Here is a 21,363-nt window from a genome sequence, read left to right on the forward strand (position 1 = left end):
GCGACTCCACATGTATCGGAGGAGGCATGTGGTAGTCTGCAGCCCTCCCTGGATCGGCAGAGGGGGTGGAGCAGTGACAAGGTTGGCTCAGAAGAGTCGGGTAATTGGACGGGTACAGTTGGGCGGAAAAAGGTGGGGGGAAATCCAAAAAAAAAGAAACTCAAGTCTCATGCTTGTGTCAATGGGCTCAAGTATGCATCATGATCTTTTTGGATCTCACTGTGCAACTCAAAGAACATATTCAACGCTGTGCATCCCAGCATGGTGCTGTAATGACATTGAGTACAGCTGATCCACTCATTAGATTACTTGCTACAGGGAACTGAAGTTGTAGAAGGAGTGAGTGAATCACTTGACCCACATCGAGTTTTTCTTTAAGACCATTTACATGGCGATATGTTTTGATGTCTTCAGTTCGAGTAATGAGGGACCGAGTGTTGGAAAGTGGCGACTTTTCAAAAGGTCTCTATTTGTCTGGAAGTCCTTGGAGTCGGTCCACTGTTGCATGTTGTTATTTAAAACCTACTGGCATTCGAAATGAGCATTTTGGTGACATCGTCTCACTGATTTAGATAGAGAATTATTGTGTCCTCATTCCGTCTGAGTAAGTGAGATGAAGAAATAATGACTTCTTCCGAGACTTCAAGATCTCCACAAAAATGCATGGGTGTAGACACAACAAACAGCAAAAACTCAAAGGATCCAGCAGCAGTGAAAATGGGTCATTGGTCGCATTAGGGGCTTTTTTAAAACGCATGAAGTTCCAGCTGAGGCAGGAAATGGAACCATCACCCTTAGTGCGCCACGTTCACCAACATCCGTTTAAATTCCTTATTGTTTTCCTCTGATGTCAAATGAACCAGCACACCAAGAGTGTTTGGCAGCAGAACTGGGATTCTTCACAGTGTCGTTCCAGTAACACTTCAAAGACTGCAGAGGTCTCTTAATCTGTAAAGACACAGGAGTTTAAAAACACACACACACACACTCACACACCCACACACGCACAAAAACAGCTCAAACTCAGCTCGAACATTTCGTCACTTCTACCAAAACTCGGGTGCTGGAGGTAAAGTGTGGTGGCAGCGTATAAATGAGAGGTTTCTAAATGAAGCAGAGCTGTAATTAGCTCTAATAGCTCGTCAGCTGCATGGCCTCAAGGGAGAAGACATGCAGACCGAGTAGCAGAAAGCAGTCGGCTTTAGTTAGAACAAATTTCTAATGATTCAGAAGGGCCGCTGAGAGGATGGGTTATTCATTACCACTAAATGCTGGTTGGATAATTAGAAGATGGCAGTTGGTGATTGATCAGAGGTTGTTTGGCGTGTCCGGATGGAGTTAATACTTAAGGATAGGTTATGTTCAGTGTGTTATTGCTGACAGAATATCAAGTGTGTATGCTAATGAGATTAACAAACAACAAAATGAGGTTAAAGTCATTGGCGAAAAGCATTAAGAAAGGCCGTCCGGGTAGCGTAGCGGTCCATTCCGTTGCCTACCAACACGAGGATCGCTGGTTCAAATCCCCGTGTTACCTCCGGCTTGGTCAGGTGTCTCTACAGACTCGGTTGGCTTTGTCTGTGGGTGGGAAGCCAGATGTGGGTATGTGTCCTCATTGCTGCACTAGCACCTCCTCTGGTCAGTTGGGGTGCCTGTTCGGGGGGGAGGGGGAACTGGGGGGAATAGCATGATCCCCCCACGCTCTATGTCCCCCTGGTGAAACTCCTCACTGTCAGGTGAAAAGAAGCAGCTGATGACTCCACATGCATCGGAGGAGGCATGTGGTAGTCTGCAGCCCTCCTTGGCTCGGCAGAGGGGGTGGAGTGGTAACCGGGGTGGCTCGGAGGAGTGGGGTGGTTGGCCGGATGTAATTGGGGAGAAAAAGGGGAGAACCCCCCCCCAAAAAAAGCATTAAGAAGAACTTTTGTGCAATGCTCTTTGTAAAATAATTGTTCCATCAGTGTTTTTGTTTTTGTTTTTAACCTTTTTGACCTTTGTTTTTCTCATCTCAGACTATGCACACCAAGATACCTGCCACTGATGGTCCAGTCCTGCGTTCTCCCCAAGTCCTGCCAACTGACTGACTGGGCGGACTGGGGTCCCTGTTCCAAGACCTGTGTGGACCCCAACTCGCCAGCCGGCAAGCGTACCCGAAGCAGACGCGTGCTCCAGTTCCCCGTGGGAGACGGGGAAGTCTGCCCTCCGTTGGAGGAGTCGGAGCCATGCGAACCCCAGGGTGACGGGGTGCCCCCCTGTGCCGCGTGAGTGTCTCTTGCTTAATGGTATGAGGAGGCAGGGGATATGGCATGGGGCTGTGGGACTGGAGTGGTGGCTTGCAGGTTTGCAGAGACAAAGCATTGGATCAGGTGTTGATTAGGAATTAGGCCTCAAAGATTGAGCTGAAATTGTCTGTAGGCAGAAGCTTACACAGCAGAGGGATGAAAATGTATGCCAGATTTCTAATATATCCACCGCCATGGTAATGGTGTGTTTAGATGGCACTAAGAAAGAAACACACTGGTGGGATTCCCACTTTATTCTAATAAAGTGAAGGCAGCGAGGGTTTCGCATTCACTCAGACTGAGGCCATGCACTTTCTGTTGATTCCCCCCCCCACATAAACCAGCTAATTTGTTCTCCTGGGTGATGTGTGTGTGTGTGTGTGTAGGACAGCATATGGAGACAGATTAGTATAACTATTTGGGCTGGTGCCAGACCCAACGTAGAGACAAATGAAGAGAGACTGCAAAGATATTTGAGTCTCGCAAATGCACACACGGAAACACATGCACGCAAACACAGACTCACAGATGGCCCTCATTCCTTTTGTTTCATCATATACCATATTTGTCCATCTTTGCACCTCCTTTCCCATAACACTTGAGCTTTATCCCTCTCTCGATCTGTGAGTATTTGATTTTCTGTCTGGCTGGCCACTTGTCATCTATGATATATCAAGAGATTTTTAAGTTATTATCTTCGACTGAAAAATCCCCACGTCTCTCAGTGAAATCTCAGCCCACCTTTGTTTTGTTCTGCTCCCATAATCTATTTTCATAATTTTCATTCTTGCCAGTTAAAAAGATGGGTCTCCGAGTTTACCGTACCCACGGAGATCGTTGAACAGCCATCAGATGTCTGTTTCACACTTCAGCGACGCGGTATCATGTTTGTTTGAAAACGATCATTCATTCAAATCTAAATCTGGCACAGAGCAAAAAGAAGGGCGTGCTTTGAGTTGTAACAATGAGGTTTTTCCAGGTGTTAAAAACGTGTGCGTGGGCGCCCGGGTAGCGTAGCGTTTTATTCCGTTGCCTACCAACACGGGGGTCATTGGTTCGAATCCCAGTTGGCCGTGTCTACGGGTGGGAAACCAGATGTGAAGAGTAGGGTGATTGGCCAAGTACAGTTGAGGAGAAAATGGCGGGAAAAAAAAGAAGAGAAAAACGTGTGCGTAAGTTAGGTCTGCCAGGTAGTTAATGTGGTTTGACGCTACATCACACCCACCTCTCTCTCTCTTATCTATGCCCTGCCCCCCCCCCCCCCAGTTACACCTGGAGGACCACCGAGTGGAGCGATTGCCGGGTGGACTTGTTGCTAAGCCAACAGGACCGTCGGCGTAGCAACCAGACGGGACTGTGTGGGGGTGGCCTGCAGACCAGGGAAGTTTACTGTGTCCAGGCCAATGCTGAGCTCCTGACATACCTCAACAACCTCCGTGAAAAAGACAAAGGTAAAAGACCGTGGTCTCTCAGACTGAGAGAGCCTCTGAGCAGGGGGGGGGCTGCTGGTTTCAACAACTGCAACGGCCGTGAAAACTGAGCAACGTGTGCTCTCTTTTCTTGAGGTGCCCCTGAGAGTGACTTTTCGTACGCTCCGGTTGAGCTATTTAATGGCCCGAAGTTAGAAGACAGTGGGCGATAGCTGTTAGTCTGTGTTTGTTTATAACCTTTCATCCCCCGGTGCCACCCCTCCAGGCCATCCACTGCAATAGGAGCGCACTGAAAGGGTTTAACTAGCTGTGTCTAAGCACTGGCTTCTCTCTCTTGCTTCTTGTCCTGTGTCATTCTGTTAGGATTATGCCAATACATGTGTTAGCATCTGCTACTCGGAGCTGAATTACCGGCTGGCTTTGTTGCTCTTTTTCTTCGCTTTGCCATGTTAAATGTTCACAAATGTGCCAATCATACACAGCAATGACAGACAATGGCTCATCTGTGGTATTAGTCACTGTTTTATGCTTCCACGCCACGATTTTCAAATACCCTGCTGTGGCCACATCATCAAAGCTTCAAACATTTGTTTGGCACATCCAACACCAGATTTCACCCACCGCCACTCTCACATTTCAAACCAAATCGGGAATTAGTACCTTTCTTTTTTCAGCTGTTTATGTTTCCTTGTGCGACATGTGAGTTGTTGGAAGTGAAAAGGGGCTCAGCGTCTGCTGCTTGTAAAGCCAGCTTAGAGTCAAAACTGCCCTCTTAAAGAGAGTGTTAAAGACATTAGATGAGACTGGGCTTATGCCGACCAACCGTGGCGTTTGCGTGAGGGAAGGTGAGAGATGGGGTTACCTTCGATGGAAAAAAATCTTCCTTGCACGCAACCGAGCAAGAGGCCATCAAGATGAGTTTTGAAATGTAATCAGTCTTTGTGTTGAATAATGGCCTATTAATAATTGTGGCAGGGATTTTTTTTTGTGTCCAGCGGAATTCAAATGTTGCATTTTTACATTTAACTGTTATTCGACAGCACTTATCTGGCATGTAATCCAGAGTGGATTACAATTACAGTGAATTACAGTTACAGTGGGTCAGCAGGTTGGGAGTCAGTGCTCTGTGCATGGCCCTAATATATTAAGGCAGAATTTTAGAGAGAAATTATTTGGGCAGCTCAGGTGAATTCACCAAAAAGACCCCTCTGTGGATAGTAATTTCATTTTTGTCAGTTCTTAGAAAATGATTTGCATACCTATCAATTATTATAGTGCAGATGCAAATAGGAGGAATAGGGGCAAAACATCCCTGTTTTGTGCAGACAAGACTCCTGTAAACTGCACTGTCACATAGTTGGAACTGATGAGATTTTGTTAAATTTGCAGTATTGAAACCATCTGTCCAGTGTTTTTAATTCTTGGTGTCATTCCCGATAGCAGCACATCTGCTTTCTGAATTTGCGAAATTATTTTCTTTTTAGATCCACGTTACAGTGGCACATCTCCCATGTACAGACAGAGCATCAGCTGTTCAGTGTCCTCCAAATCTGTTTTGCCCCACGACACTTGTGCACATTCAATCTACAAACAACAGGCATTCAGCACTCAAGAACAAATTTGGGCGGTTAGGAACATTTCATGAATCCGACGCTGAACTCTTTTAAACAGCTCTGGTGAGAACAAATTTAAGAAAAGAGAAATTTTAGAGAAAGTTACGCGAATTTTCCTACTTGAGGCCCGTTGTGCTTTAGATTTAAAAACAGAGAAAGGAGAGCGATGCACCAACAATAATGCAGACCAGCATAAATCTGTACACACATTAAACATATCAGCTACAGTGATAAGTAAGTAAACACACTATTTATATAGGATGTTTTTAAACCATCCATCCATCCATTATCCAAACCACTTATCCTGCTCTCACGGTCGCGGGGATGCTGGAGCCTATCCCAGCAGGCATTGGGTGACAGGTGGGGAGACACCCTGGACAGGCCGCCAGTCCATCACAGGGCATAGGTTTTTAAACCATAGTTACAAAAGGCATCACAATGGAATACTAAAATAAGAAAACTAAAGTTATATAAGATAAGAGAATCGTGAAATACAGATGAAATTCTAGAAAATAAACTATACGTGAAAGGAGTGTCTTCAATCATCCAGGTAAGAAAATCAAAGACGGTTGAATCAGTTCATCTGGATACAACGTTTATTGACAGTGATGAAACGTCTCTGTCAGTAAACATTGTATCCAAATGAACTGATTCAACCTTTGATATACATGAAAGTAGATTTTAAAACAAGTTTAGGAAAAAAGTCACAGCACACCAACAGGCCAGAGAGATAATGGATGTTTTGCTTGTTGTTTAAAGATGTTTGCAGGTTTGAAAGGAGAGAAAAAATTTGCAGCCTGCTTTTAAACAGGGTTAGTATTAGACACATCTCAAGTGTCGCAGTGAGGTAAACTGTCTAGAATGAGAATCCAGTAGGTTATCGTATTATCATATTATTTGATGGCCTATATGTATGGCCTCGAAGAAATTTTAGACTGAGTTTACCAGTCCACATTGATCACACACACATACACACACACACACACACACACACACACACACACACACACACACACACACACACCAAAACAATAAAAAAAAAAACGTGAGAAGCATGGAAGCATGTGAAACAGCTTTCTTTATATTGTTGGTCTCATAATATTGACTATTGGTCTATTGTTTTTCCATAATTCCAGTCATATCTAATATGTCTGCTGGCCTAGAGCAAACACAGACAAAGACTGTGATAAGGGGAGTGATGTTTATTACGAGAACCAATGTATAATGCATAGTTTGTTATAGCCTGTTATGAATCTCTCTCTCTCTCTCTCTCTCTCTCTCTCTCTCTCTCTCTCTCTCTCTCTCTCTCTCTCTCTCTCTCTCTCTCTCTCTCTCTCTCTCTCTCTCTCTCTCTCTCTCTCTCTCTCGCTAAATTGTCACTGGGGTAAAGAGTGGGTTTGTGGAGCATATGTGGGTGGACTGAAAATGGAGCATTCATACATGTTGAAGTACATGTTACCAACCTATGCAGTAAAATATGTAAAATATTCATATATAGAGACATGTGTGGAGTGTAGTTGCAAGGGCTGGCTGTGCAGAAATGTGCCTCCCTGGTGTGCATGGCATATATGTATATGTGTGATCATGTGCACGTGTGTGGGTCTCCGTTGTACGCCCACGCTCACTCGTCAGGGATAGTTAAAAAGAAGTGTATGTTCTTATCTTCTTGGCACAGTATTCCTCCTCCCTCTGTTGGGGGGAGGGGTGAGGGGGTTGGGGTAATCTCTCAGCATGCCTCTGAGACGGAGAGGAAGACAGTGGATCAGTGAAGTCTGCAGCAACTGGAGATCTCTCTCTCTCTCTCTCTTTGTTTCTCTCTATCTCGCACTCTCCCTTTCTCATACATTCATATCACCATGCAGAAAAGTGCAAGACACCCTCAGGCTGAGATCTGGATTCAGCTTACCATGTCCCTAAAGCCTAACCTTAATCACTATAGCAGAGAAGCTCCAATCTGACCCAAGATCAGTATCGCCGGTTAAGTAACGTCATCTAATGCTCCCTTAGCGAAGGCCTCACAGCTATGACTATGGGAATGAGAAAGCCTCTCTCCACGAGAGAGGAAGCGATGTTGGGACCCCCCCGGGGGGGGGCAGCTGCTGAAAGGATTTGAGTTCGTTCCCAACCATATACATTCCCACAAGTAAAGATCTCCTTTACGGAGGAGCCAAGATTTGGAGGCTCTATCCTCCACATCCTTCCCCGCTGGTGGGTGTGATCAGTGGTTGTTGCTTTTTTTCATTAGTCTCTGTCTGTCTCTGGAGTGTTGCTTCCACCTGTGTGTGTGTGTGTGTGTGTCTTGCCTCACCTTCCCCCAGTGCGTGTGTAGCTAATAGCACTATCTCCCTGTAATTGCAGCGGGTCAGACCCAAAGACAGCAGAAGCCTAGTGTTCCCCCACTCCTCTCCATCACATTCCAGATTACAGGTAGGTGCTTTTAGTCAAGCTGATTACTTTGCTCACGCCACCTCCCCCTTCTGCCTCCCAGGTGGCTTCACTAAGTAGCGTACTCCCCTCATTTCTCCTTTGTTTCCTCCTTTACTTAGTATCCACTGCGGTTTTTGTTTTTTTGGTTCTCTTTTTCTCCTTCTGTTTTTGCCAGCTTTGGTTTCCTTCCCTTTTTTCTTTCACTTTCCTCCTCTTGTCTCTTGCTCATCCCATCCTTCTAACTCCCCTTCTATCCACTTTTATTTGGTTTATTGCCTTTCCTTCCCTCACCTCTCATTGCCTGTCGTTTTGTTAATCACCTTTATCCTCCTGATGGTGGACCTCCGTGAAATCTGGTCAGAAGCTCATATATACAATATCCATTATATCAACACGTTTCCTACAATTAGGGTGGTGCAGTAGATCTGTAATTGCATGCCCTGTCAAGTCAGACACAAACGTGTGTTTTCATATATATATATATATATATATATATATATATATACATATATATATATATATATATTATAGTATTTTTTTCCGGAAACCATCAATGGTGTAGATAAAATGGTGTAGATAAAAGTGCCATATGGAACAGTTTAAGAGCACTGTATACACCTAACTCTCATTATAAGCAGTGTCATAAGAAGTGCTGTACTTTCCTAAGGAATGCCTGACAAAATATTTTAAGATATGAGAACACTCCAACAATGATTTTGTTGCACCTCCAATATAATTTAAAAAGATGGTTGTTTTTTTTACCTCACCTCACTGTAAAGAAGGACCTCTTCACTGCTGTCAGTTTTGATTATCTGCACTTTTTAAAAACCAAAAATTTCCAAATTTTAACTAATTCAAGAGCAGAGTTTTGAATTATTATTTTTTTATCCTATTACAACCAACACTCTGTTGGTCCATAATTTAACTTTCACAGTTGATTGATGTATTAAGACTGAACTCAGTATTGCTCTCAACATGGACATAAAACATGGATTACCAGCAAACTCAGCATGTGACTTTCAATGTATTTATAAGAAGAATTAGCCTTTTTGCATTTCAAAAGCTCCACTTCCCTTCCACTGGACCGCCGTTGGGGGAATTATGATTCAGCTCTCCTGACTTTAAGCTCATGAACGTCTTCTGGGAACAGCAAGTGAAGTGACTCAGGTTAAGCATTTAAAGTAGTGCATTTCAGAATGCTATGCATCCAGTTTTATGGGAGTAAACTGCTACTAGAAACTTTTCAAAGCAGATGACTGTGTCCTTAGTGACCTTGTCACCAAGCTAACATCTTGAGTTTTTACAGCAATCTCCTTTTGGTGTCAAAGGGTCCGTGGCTCAAAATCTTCCTAGGTATTAACACATCGTTTTCCTGGTGTTGTGTTGGTGTGAAAGGGTCTCACAAAATCGCAGCCTTCGTTTGTTGTGTGAAACTTTTTTTGGGGGGGGGGGACTTCCCCCCCTTTCCTCCCTAATTGTACGCGGCCAATTACCCCACACTTCTGAGCCGTCTGGTCTCTGCTTCACCCCCTCTGCCGATCCGGGGAGGGCTGCAGACTACCACATGCCTCCTCCAATACATGTGGAGTCTGCAGCCGCTTCCTTTCACCTGACAGTGAGGAGATTCACCAAGGGGACGTAGCACGTGGGAGGATCACGCTATTCCCTCCAGTTCCCCCTCCCCCCTGAACAGGCTCCCCGACTGACCAGGGGGGGGCGCTAGTGCAATGACCAGGACACATACCCACATCCGGCTTCCTACCCACAGACACGGCCAATTGTGTCTGTAGGGAATGCCTGACCAAGCCGGTGGTAACACGGGGATTCGAACCAGGATCCCCATGTTCGTAGGCAATGGAATAGACCGCTATGTGACCTCGACGCCCCTACCTGCCATTTTTTCAAGTTCATCACATGCATGATGCAGATGATCATAGGGCAGGGCAGTAACTAAATGCATGGTGTAATTAAATTAACTAAATTTAACGTTAGTAAATTTGCTGGGTGTGTGTGAGAGGAGGTGTGAGAGGAGAATCAACTTGACAGTGTGAAAGGTGGCCTTCCAACAGTCCTAGGATTTGAAAACCAGGAAAATGACAAGATTTTAGCGTGAAGTGGGACTTGGATGGTGAATGTGAGTGACTCTCACTCCAGCACCTGCTGTCAAGGTGCCTGTGGAAAAGTCACTTTACGTTCCAGCAAAAAGACTGAGCATGCTCAGTAGCACCTGAACACTTCTCAATGACTAAAGTTAAAAAATGTGACAGTAGCGTCTGGGTGGCATGGCGGTCTATTCCGTTGCCTACCAACTTGGGGATTGCTGGTTCGAATCTCCGTGTTACCTCCAGCTTGGTCAGGCGTTCCTACAGACACAATTGACTGTGGCTGCGGGTGGAAAGCCGGATGTGAGTATGTGTCCTGATTACTGCACTAGCGCCTCCTCTGGTTAGTCAGGGTGCCTGTTCAGAGGGGGGGGGGTAACTGGGGGGAATAGCGTGATCCTCCCACCTGCTACGTCCCCCTGGCGAAACTCCTCACTGTCAGGGGAAAAGAAGCGGCTGGCGACTCCACATGTATCAGAGGAGGCACATGGTAGTCTGCAGCCCTCCCCAGATCGGCAGAGGGGGTGGAGCAACAGCTCGGAAGAGTGGGGTAATTGGCCGGATACAATTGGGAGAAAAAGGGGGAGAAAAAGGGGGAGAAATACAAAAAAAGTGAGAGTAAATCCCATTTAATAAGAGTCATCTTATGACATAACCAGTATAATACAAGATAACAGATGCAAGTTCAGCCTCTCATGACACTTCAGTAGAGTCAAATTGAAATGAAAGGGAAGTCTATTGAACAGGAAACCTGTGATGTGTCAGTAGTCGATAATTAGGAGAAGAAAAAGGGATTATACAAAGGGACGTATGGGGATGCATTGTGATCTGAATGGGGAGGGGCTTTTCCAAGACAGAGCAAGTCATTCCTGTGGAGGTTGTGTGTAAAGTTTCACAAAAACTGATGCAATCATTGAATCATATAATTTGGATTTGCATGTGGATGAAGGCTGGGGCGTGTACATATGACCCTGCAAATACTCATATGTACATGCAAACCCGTGATCGCCAGGAATTGGTGAGATGATATTTACCGCTTAAAAAAAAGGACATCCAGTTCTACAATAATAAATGATCTCATTTTGAAATCTGACATAATAGACATAAAAAAAAAATTCCCCTTAATTTATTCGCTCTGTCCTAAAATTATTGATGACTATGCCCTCTCTGATGTTTCTTCGTTTGTAAGTTCAGAGCGATTCATAACTAACATCTTGAATATTAATCACAAATGAGTTGCACATTCATTCCATTCATCATTTTGTCAGAGGGGGGCATAACATTTTGTTTTGAGGTAGATCAAAACCTGGAACGAGATTAGATTTATCAAATTTCATATCTATTTTTATTCATTGTTATTCCTGGGAATGAGACAGACCTTATTTGCGGATAATGATGTTACTGAAAGATTAGAAGATTAACTAAGACACCACATAAACCTGCACAGAGGAATAAAGCCAGGCCCTCGAGGTGGGGAATGACCTCACTTACCTCCTGGCCGTCCTAATGTTCCATTACAACTCATTGCAACTCCAAATTAGAATCATTAGCTAATTATGAAGTTTTGGTTTCCAAATAATGACAATTTAGATGGTACAATCAGTTTAAATTGTAAAGAATTGGTAATGTTGATTAATGAGCCACTCTAACCCCAATTTTGAAATGAAAAAAATCCTTAATGTGAGCCTGTATATATGTGGGCTCTGTACATGTATTGCTGTCCATTAACTGAGCCTCAGAGGTGTTAATTAATCTGTGTGAAGGAGGCTGAAACCCTCAGCTGGATGAGCAAGACCCTCCGTTATCAACAGGGACAACCTTCATACAGGTTTCTGAGATAACAAAGCTTTGAGGTGGCACTCTTTGACACCACATACAGTACAGTACATGAGTATACAGACTCGCCTGTGTCCATGTAAGCACATGTGAATTTATGCACAAATGCAACACACTTACATAAATCAAAGTCATTTACCACAGTACTGCATTTGTGGACATTCAGAAACGTGTTTTTTCACAGTCATCTTCTCTCACTCCTCTACAGGAAACAACAGTATCTCTGTTAATTTTATTTTTTCATTATTATTCTCAAAGTTCTTTGACAGGGAGCTCATACAAGCATATACATTACATATGCTTCGTGGCTGGAGCTTTGTAAATGTGAAACAGCACGACTGGGGAATCCAGGTGCCAAATTACACCTCCTGGAATATGCATGAGCCAAGATGTTGTCATTGTTCTCCGACACCTTTAGCACAGTATGAATGTATCCCTTCTCATGTGTCTCCACTGAGAGTAAGTGGGCAGGGCTCTGCCTTGTTTTATGTGCTAGCGAGGCGCTGAATGGGATAATCATTGCTACTTTATCATTCTGACATGCTAATGGGGGGTGATAAACAAAGCAAAGGGAAAAAAAGAGAGCTATGGCACTACTTCACAAGCATTTTATTTATTTATTTATTTTAATCGCTCCTCTCAGGGACTTTATACCAAGAATAAGAGTAAATATTCAGGGAGGAAAAACTCACATTTTTTCACTTTCCACTTAGAGGTTAGAGTAGAAATATTCCTTGTGTAAAGACAAAAGAAAGCGATCAGAGGAAAAGCATTAGAAAAGGAATATATAGTTCAGTTACTAGCCACAGGGCAATGAAAGGGGGTCCAGGTTTATAGCATTAATTGCCATTTCAATTTCGTTTGTCATTTCCCAACTATATTCTAACATACCTTTTATTCATTCACTTAGCCTCCCGTCCGGTGGAAAACAAGCTTTGTGAAGACCCCATCCCCAACAGATCCCAGCTGTGCCACATCCCGTGTCCGACTGAATGTGACGTGTCCCCATGGGGGGCCTGGGGACCGTGCACCTTTGAGAACTGTAACGACCAGGTTGGGAAGAAAGGTACAAAGACATGATGATAGCTGCTTGCCCAATTGTTGAAATAAATTAGATTAGCAAGAAAAGAAACAAGGTGACCAAGAGAGTGTTGCAATGAAAAGCTAAATGTTGGGTGTAGTTTTAAAAGATTGAGGTGTCATTCTTGTATATTTCACATTTTTAGTCATCATGGGATAGTTTTTCACATCTCTAATGTGACATGGTGGTGTAATAATAAAGTAAATATATGACCAATTAACAGTACTTGAAAGGATCCTTAAAAATGTTCCCTTTAACGTCAGAGATGTGCAGGTCAACTTAAGCTGGGATCAGTTCTTTCAAGTCAGTCTTCGGATCAAAACATGCTAATCATAAGTGTGGCTTGTGTAAAGAGAAGAAATAAGTATGCTTTGGTGAATTTATGTCATGTATCTCTGTGAACGTCCCGCAGAACTGTAAATGCTCAAAAGGTATTTTAGGTCCTGTCAACTCTCTCCCTCATGTGTACACTTTGCTCAAGGTTTCAAATTGAGGAAGCGACAAATCACCAATGAGCCAACTGGAGGTCCTGGAAACTGCCCCCACCTGGTGGAGGCAGTGCCTTGTGATGAGCCCATGTGTTATGACTGGCGGCTGGTCAGCTTGGAGCAGTGCATCCCCGACAATGAGAAGCCCTGTGGCCCTGGAATGCAGGTTCAGCAGGTCCAGTGTGTCAACAGTAATGGTAAGACGGAAGCACCACACTTAAAAACAAAAAAATGAAAAGACAGCAGAAAGAAAAGAAAAGACGGTAAAAATCGAATTATAAACATTATGAGAAAGCACAAACATACATCCACTAAAAATTCACATTTTGTTCAAAATATGTTGTCTTGGTAGAGAATATTAAGGCTACATTAAGCAATATTTTTGATATCAACAATTAATCAAATTACTCCCTGTAATGTGAAAGGGTTGCTAGTGTGGCCAATCTCACTGAGAAGCAACACCCTAGTCTACAGTTTTCTCCCATGGATAGTCCGCTTACAACTCACAAGTGGAGAACGCTGGAAGTTGATCAAGACTGATGCCGGGCGCCTCCGTAGTCGAATGGTTACAGCACATTCCCCATGGTCACATGGCCGCAACCATCACCGATTCGATTCCAGCCGGCAACCTTTGTTGCATTTCATACCCTTCTCTCTGTCTTTCTCCCATGTCCTGTCCGCCTTTCACTGTCGTTGTCTAATAAAATAATGCCGAAAAAGTTCATCTTTAAGAAAAGACTGATGCTTGCAGAGAGGAAAGGACACAAGCGCCATGAAATAGAAATATGTATGAAGCTAGCAAATTCTTAGGCTAACATGGTATCAAACAACTGTGTACTTACACTTCCAGAAGATATAGAGCAACTCTGGCATCACTTTTGGGTCTTCTGTGAGCATTATCCAGCTGAAATAGCAAGTACGTTGTTTTTGTTACAATTCAGACACTGCAGCGATAAGGTTGAGAATGTTTGTTGGTGTAATCTCTGTAGCACCACCATCTGTCATCTAGCATTCAGATATTGCTTCATGCAGCTTTATATTTCCCAATTCTGAGTGAAATGGTAACTGACATATCTGTTCGTCACTAGGCACTTGGGGCTTGAATGGTTTTGCTTACTCTGACTCTGAGGCTGAGGGGAGACTCTACATTGACATTCTCTCAGAAGCCTTGAGATTAGACAAGGATAGCTGAATGATAACCAAATCCTCACTAACTGCCACCTAAGCTTAACCCTAAATTTAAGCCCTGTAGTTGTAGGTACCATAGTCTCTGCATGAAAATTGATTCATGTATATGTATTGCGCAACATTTTCAAATATCATTTTCAGTGCCACTCGCTGAGAATGTTAATCAGCAGTCCTCACCACTAATGTGGTTTCCGAGACCCAAATATCACTGAGCACAGAAAAAAAAAGTTTGTAGCAGAAAAGGGGTTAGGTAGTTGAACAGGGCCTTTAAATTGTTATTTACATTGTTTTTAATGAATTGGTGGTCAATCTAGGCCTCGGGGACCCCCAGTGCCCTAATACACCTGTTGTATTGGGTATTCCAGCTGGGACAACAGGTGAATATAATCACCTGGCAGAATAGACATCTACAGCATGATGTAAATTTCATGGCTAAATAAAATACCCTGGAACCAACCCTTTTCCGGTCCAATGTAAAAATGCGTAGGGGTGTAAAATAACTGCCTTTAACCATATATCCAATGCTAATGTTGAATCTTTTCGTTCTTGGGGATTGCTCTGTTATGTATCTCTATATTGGTTGAGGCAGATTTTGATCAGTTATGAAACTTAAGAGCTTGCTAGCAATTGTTAGCTTACAATAAGCCTGTTTGCTCCCAACACCTACCAGCACTGCATATACAATGCTACAGTATTACGTAGCGATGTGTATGGCAGCAAGTATTAGCCCAGTTGCGCAAGATCCGCCCTGTGGTTGCTGGTAAAATAAATCTTGAAAATACACTTGCATTTTAAAATGTGTAATAATCTCGAGTGTCAGTGCGAGGTTCCACTTCCACCACTGAGAGGATGACAGCTTAATTTTCGAGCTCTCAGATGGTTTTGTGAAATAATTCCAAAAAAACTTTAATTTAGCCAATATCAGTGAACATTTTGTTTAACAATGGAGAAAGGGGTTACTACTAGAAGTAGGATAACCATGAAGATGATAGAAAACGGTCCCGAATTGTGGCAAGGCAGCCGAAGCAGCTCTCTAGGCTCATATCCACATGGCCAGGACCGCCCCGAAGTTAGCCTGCGAAGTATTCTCAACTAACTCTGGAAGTTCAGAAGAGACAACAGGATACAGTTCTCTGACATTAAACAAGAACTGAAGAGAGCAAATGACAGACTGTATGAGGCAGAGGAGAGAGTTAATGAAATGGAGACCATGCTTCAAGCAACATCGTTAATCGAGCGGCTAACACAGCACCATGTTTATCTGGAAGCCAGGCTGATAGACCAGGAGGGCAGAGCATGGAGAGATAATTTAAAGATCTACGGAATACCTGAAGATAAAGAGGGCACCAATATGGTTGGTTTTCTGGATAACTTGTTGAAAAGTGTGCTTGTCTTTCCCTGTGACAGAAAGCTCAGAATCAAGTGAGCACACCAAGCACTGGCACAGAAGCCCAACAGCGTGCAGACAAAGTCCAGATCTATAGTGGTCAAGTTCAGGAGCTACCAAACAAAAGAAGAGGTGCTCTAGAGAGTGTGGCAGAAAAAGTTTTCTGCAAAAATGTTCACTTCTAAGTTGACCATGAGTACCTGCCCCGCCCCCCCAAGTACTTAAGAAATGCGCTGAATACACTGAAACCAAGAAAGTATTGAAAGAAAAACAAAGTCTCAGATGTCATATCCTGCAAAAATGTGGGTCTTCTATGATGACAGCGCCTGGCTATTTCAGGATGCTGCAGAGGAGATGTGGGACATGGTTTCTTGAATCTTGAATCTTACTGTGGTGAAGTCCTCTGCTGCTCCGGACCAAGAAGAGATCTAGCTCCTATTTACTTGGCAGGTGGCGGGGAGATGGTGCGACTGGAAATGGATGTAACGGGCAGCTGCACACAACCCAAGAAAAACCATCACTCTCTATATAAGGAAAAACTTCAAGAATACAGAAGGCGACCCCCCCCCCCCCATGGCAGAAGACATTTCACAGATACAGATAAGTTTTATTTGACTCTCAAGTGATGCGTCCCATCTTGGTTATTTGTCCAGAAGTTTTACACATGTATAATTCCCACAGTTCCATTTTCTATCTAATTAAAGGAGTCGGGACTTGTTAATTAACGAGTTATCCGCGATTTGTTTTGTTTTAACTTTATTTGGACTTTGGCTAGCATGTGGCCACCTTTTAGGGCCCCACCACTGTTGCGACATGGGACTTTCCATATGGGGGCTTTGACTATACAAAGACCCGCAAGGCTCTTTTGAAACATGCCTCAACATCGGAAACAGCTCTTCTAAACCATTTTGGTGACATTGTTAAAAACCGTTTTCTCTTTGTTTTTGTATTGTGTTTGTTCCTTGGGAGAGATATTTTTAGTGTACAATTTTTATGCAACCAGGGCATATCGGGGTAGGTTTTATGTGTAGTAATCAAAGTAGTCGACTATGAATAAGCAAATCCTTAAGGTTATTTCATTTAATATGAATGGGATTTTAACCCCAGCGAAGAGAAGCCAAATACTGTCAGAAATAAAGTGAAAATCCAAAGGTTGTGCTCTTCTCACAAGAGACACACCTCGATCCATCAGAACATGAAAAACTAAAGAGAATAGGATTTTGAAGGGTGTATTATTCATCTTGTGAATCAGCAGAGGCATAGCAATTTTAATATCACAAAAAGTATCTTTTGAACAACTTTTAAAAGTGTCAGACAAAAATGGGAGATATATAAGTCACAGGAAAAATAGATGGCATTGTAATAACATTATGTAACATTTATGCACCCCTGAAGTGATTTTGCTTTTTACAGAAAAATATTTGATTTAATGATAGGGGCCACAGGAATTGTCATATGTAGCGGAGGTTGGAACACCCATCTTAACCCAAAACTAGTTAAATCAAAAAATTTGCCTCCTCACATAAAAAAAATTAACTTCTAATCACAGAGCTGGGTTATCAGATCTCTGGAAAAACTTTTATCCATCAAGCCATGATTATACTTTTTATTCATGCCCCCATGATGCATACTGAAGAATAGATTTTTTTTTGTGTGTTAAAGAGATCGCGATAGAATGCAGAGCTGTGATATTGGATGATTCAACATGTCTGACAATGCACCTCTGTCTTTAACTGTATATATCAGTGATAACCTGAGAAGAACATTGTGGAGGTTAAATACAAGTAGCCTAAAAAACTCACAACTTAAGACTCAAATGAAAGAGGAAATAAACATTCAGTGGGTTGGCCTTTCCTATATAATGTTCTTAAGAGATTTGGCATGCACAAAAATTTTGTTAAGGGCATCCACACACTTTAAAATAAACCATCAGCACAGATGAAAATACATTATATGGACAAAAGTATTGGGACACCTGGCTATTACACCTACAGGAGCTTTTATGACATCCCATTCTAAATCCATAGGCAATAATATGGAGTTGGTTCCCCCTTTGCAGCTATAACAGCTTCCACTCTTCTGGGAAGGCTTTCCACAAGATTTTGGAGTGTGTCTGTGGGAATTTTTGCCCATTCATCCAGAAGAGCATTTGTGAGGTCAGGCACTGATGTTGGATGAGAAGGCCTGGCTCACAATCTCCATTGTAGTTCATCCCAAAGGTGTTCGATGGGGTTGAGGTCAGGGCTAAGTGCAGGCCAGTCAAGTTCTTCCACACCAACCATGTCTTAATGGACCTTGCTTTGTGCACTGGGGCACAGTAATGCTGGAACAGAAAAGAGCCCTCCCCAAACTGTTCCCACAAAGTTGGAAGCATAGAATTGTCCAAAATGTTTTTGTATGCTGAAGCATTAAGATTTCCCTTCACTGGAAATAAGGGGCCTAGCCTAACCCCTGAAAAACAACCCCATACCATTATCCCTCCTCCACCAAACTTTACAGTTGGCACAATGTAGACAGGCAGGTAATGTTCTCCTGGTATCCACCAAACCCAGACTCATCCATCAGACTGCCAGACAAAGAAGCGTGATTCGTCACTCCACAGAACACATTTCCACTGCTCCAGAGTCCAGTGGCAGTGTGCTTTACACCACTCCATCCGACGCTTGGCATTGTGCTTGGTGATGTAAGGCTTACATGCAGCTGCTCATCCATGGAAACCCATTCCATGAAGTGATGTTAAGCCAGAGGAAGTTTGGAACTCTGCAGTTATTGAGTCAACAGAGCGTTGGTCACTTTTACGCACTATGTGCCTCAGCACTTGTTCACCCAACTGTGTGACTTTACATGGTCTGCCACTTCGTGCCTGAGTTGCTGTTGTTCCTAAACGCTTCCACTTTTCAATAAGACCACCTACAGTTGACCGTGGAATATCTAGCAGGGAAGAAATTTCATGAACTGACTTATTGCAAAGGTGGCATCCTATGACAGTACCACGCTTGAATTCACTGAGGTCTTCACAATGACCCATTCAATGACCCATTTACAAATGTTTGTAAATGCAGACTGCATGGCTAGCTGCTTGATTTTATACACCTATGGCAATGGGTCTGAATAAAACACCTGAATTCAGTGATAAAGAGGCATGTCCCAATACTTTTGTCCATGTAGTGTAAATGGGTACCTTTCAGATGCCATCATATTAGAGTGTGGTTTGAGACAAGGGTGCCCAATTTCGCTGCTGCTTATTGCACTTTATATAGAGCCCCTCGCACAGTGGATAAGGCAAACTGAAAGCATCAAAGGCATCTGCATAACTCGAGAAGATCACAGGGTATTACTGTACGCCAATGATAGTTTGATCTCTTTAAGTAAACCCTCAAGCTCATTTTCTGATTTAATGGACCTTTTAGAAACATTTGGTAGATATGCAGGCCATAAATTAAATGTACAAAAAACACAAATGTTGACTTTTAATTATACAGCCCCAAAACATCTTAGAAAGTCCACTTTAATTGGGATCAGAACTCATTGAAATATTTAGGAATATGCTTGTCGAAAAGAATCTGAACGCTACTACTACTACTTCTTTCAGCTTCTCCCATTTGAGGTCGCCACAGCGGATCATACTTTTCCATTTCTTCCTGTCCTCTGCATCTTCCTCTGTCACATCAGCCACCTGCATGTCCTCTCTCACCACATCCATAAACCTCATCTTTGGCCTTCCTCTTTTCCTCTTCCCTGGCAGCTCCATATTCAGCATCCTTCTCCCAATATACCAAGCATCTCTCCTCCACACATGTCCAAGCCATCTCAATCTTGCCTCTGTTGTTTTGTCTCCAAACCGTCCAACCTGAACTGTCCCTCTAATATACTCGTTCCTAATCCTGTCCTTCTTCATCACTCCCAATTAAAATCTTAGCATCTTCAACTCTGCCACCTCCAGCTCTGCCTCCTGTCTTTTCGTCAGTGCCACTGTCTCCCATACATATAACATAGCTGGTCTTACAATCATCTTGTAAACCTTCCCTTTAACTCTTGCTGGTACCCTTCTGTCGCAAATCACTCCAGACACTCTTCTCCACCCACTCTACCCTGCCTGAATTCTCTTCTTCACCTCGCTTCTGCACTCCCCATTACTTTGGACAGTTGACTCCAAGTATTTAAACTCATACGCCTTCGTCACCTCTACTCCTTGCATCTTCACAATTCCACTGTCCTTCGTCTCATTCTTGCATGTATATTCCGTCTTGCTCCTACTGACGTCCATTTTTGAAAAGAATCTGAACACTGGCAGAGATAAATTATGGCCCTCTCTTAGCAAAATTTAAAGATGTCATACACAGGTGGAATTCCATTTCTTTCCTTGGTCTTAGTTATAGAATTGGCTGTAAAAATGAAAATTATTTCATGCTATCTCCCCTTATTTCAAGCATTCCCTGTAGAAATTCCCTCAAAACAATTTTACGAATTGAATAAGATTAGTTCTAGATTTATTTGGCAGGTGAAAAAACCTAGGGTTAAATTTTAAACTCTACAACTCCCAAAGGAAGAAGGAGGAATACTAATAATAATAACCTTTATTTGTACAGCACTTTTCTAAACAGGGTTACAAAGTGCTTCACAGAACAGGATAAAACGGTTAAAAATGACACAAAAAACATTGTAAGAAAATAAACTAAAAAGCACTAATAAATAAAACCATAAAATAAGAGCAAAAGGGAAGAGAGCAATTTGTTAATTGAAACGATCACAAAAAAATAACAGTAAAAATAAAAAGTAAATTAAGAAAAACAAATATCAAACGTTTGTAAAAGCTTTCATAAAAAATGTTTTTGATGAGATTTAAAAGAAGCTAGAGCCTTGGTTTGTCTTAGTTCAATGGGAAGAGAGTTCCATAGTGTGGGGGCTGTAACAGCAAAAGCCCAATATCCTTTGTGACAAACCGTGACCTGGGAATAACCAGCAGGGCTCCATCTGCAGACCTTAATGGTCAAGAGGATGTATACCAGCTCAATAAATTGGAAACGTATGTAGGAGCAACACCATTTAAGGCCTTAAAAGTGAGCAATAAAAATTTTAAATCAATTTGAAATATAGCAGGGAGCCAGTGTAGGGAGGCAAGCACAGGAGTAATATGGTCATGCCTTTTTGTCGTGGTAATGAGCTGAGCAACGGCATTTTGTACCAACTGCAGATGGTGGAGGGAGCCCTTGCTGATACCTGAGTAATGTGTTGCGGTAATCAAGTTGAGAATAGATGAAAAAGCATGTATAACTTTTTGCAAATCTGCAAGTGGTAAAAATGATCTAATTTTAGAGATTACCTTGAGCTGGAGAAGCCATGACTGAACATGTTTGATTTGATTCTCAAAACCAAGGTTAACAGCGTAAATTACCCCAAGATTCCTAGCAGCCTGCTTAAGACTACCTGACAGACCACCAAGATTAGTATCAAAAGGCCTGATAGAATTTGGGGGACCAAACAGAATGACCTCAGACTTATCATTAAATTTAAGAAAATATTAAGACA

At 42.7% G+C, this 21,363-nt stretch overlaps 1 protein-coding gene across 1 annotated transcript in view; it reads left to right on the forward strand.

Moving 5' to 3' along the window:
- LOC130118483 (thrombospondin type-1 domain-containing protein 7A) overlaps positions 1-21,363 on the forward strand; it is a 91,657-nt gene that overhangs the window by 14,566 nt on the left and 55,728 nt on the right. Inside the window, exons 4-8 of the mRNA XM_056286935.1 lie at positions 2,013-2,261; positions 3,549-3,733; positions 7,684-7,752; positions 12,601-12,756; positions 13,253-13,456. Coding sequence (XP_056142910.1) covers positions 2,013-2,261; positions 3,549-3,733; positions 7,684-7,752; positions 12,601-12,756; positions 13,253-13,456 — 863 coding nt within the window. The remainder of the gene's footprint in view (positions 1-2,012; positions 2,262-3,548; positions 3,734-7,683; positions 7,753-12,600; positions 12,757-13,252; positions 13,457-21,363) is intronic.

Source organism: Lampris incognitus, chromosome 9, assembly GCF_029633865.1.
Source record: "Lampris incognitus isolate fLamInc1 chromosome 9, fLamInc1.hap2, whole genome shotgun sequence".
Lineage (NCBI taxonomy): Eukaryota > Metazoa > Chordata > Actinopteri > Lampriformes > Lampridae > Lampris > Lampris incognitus.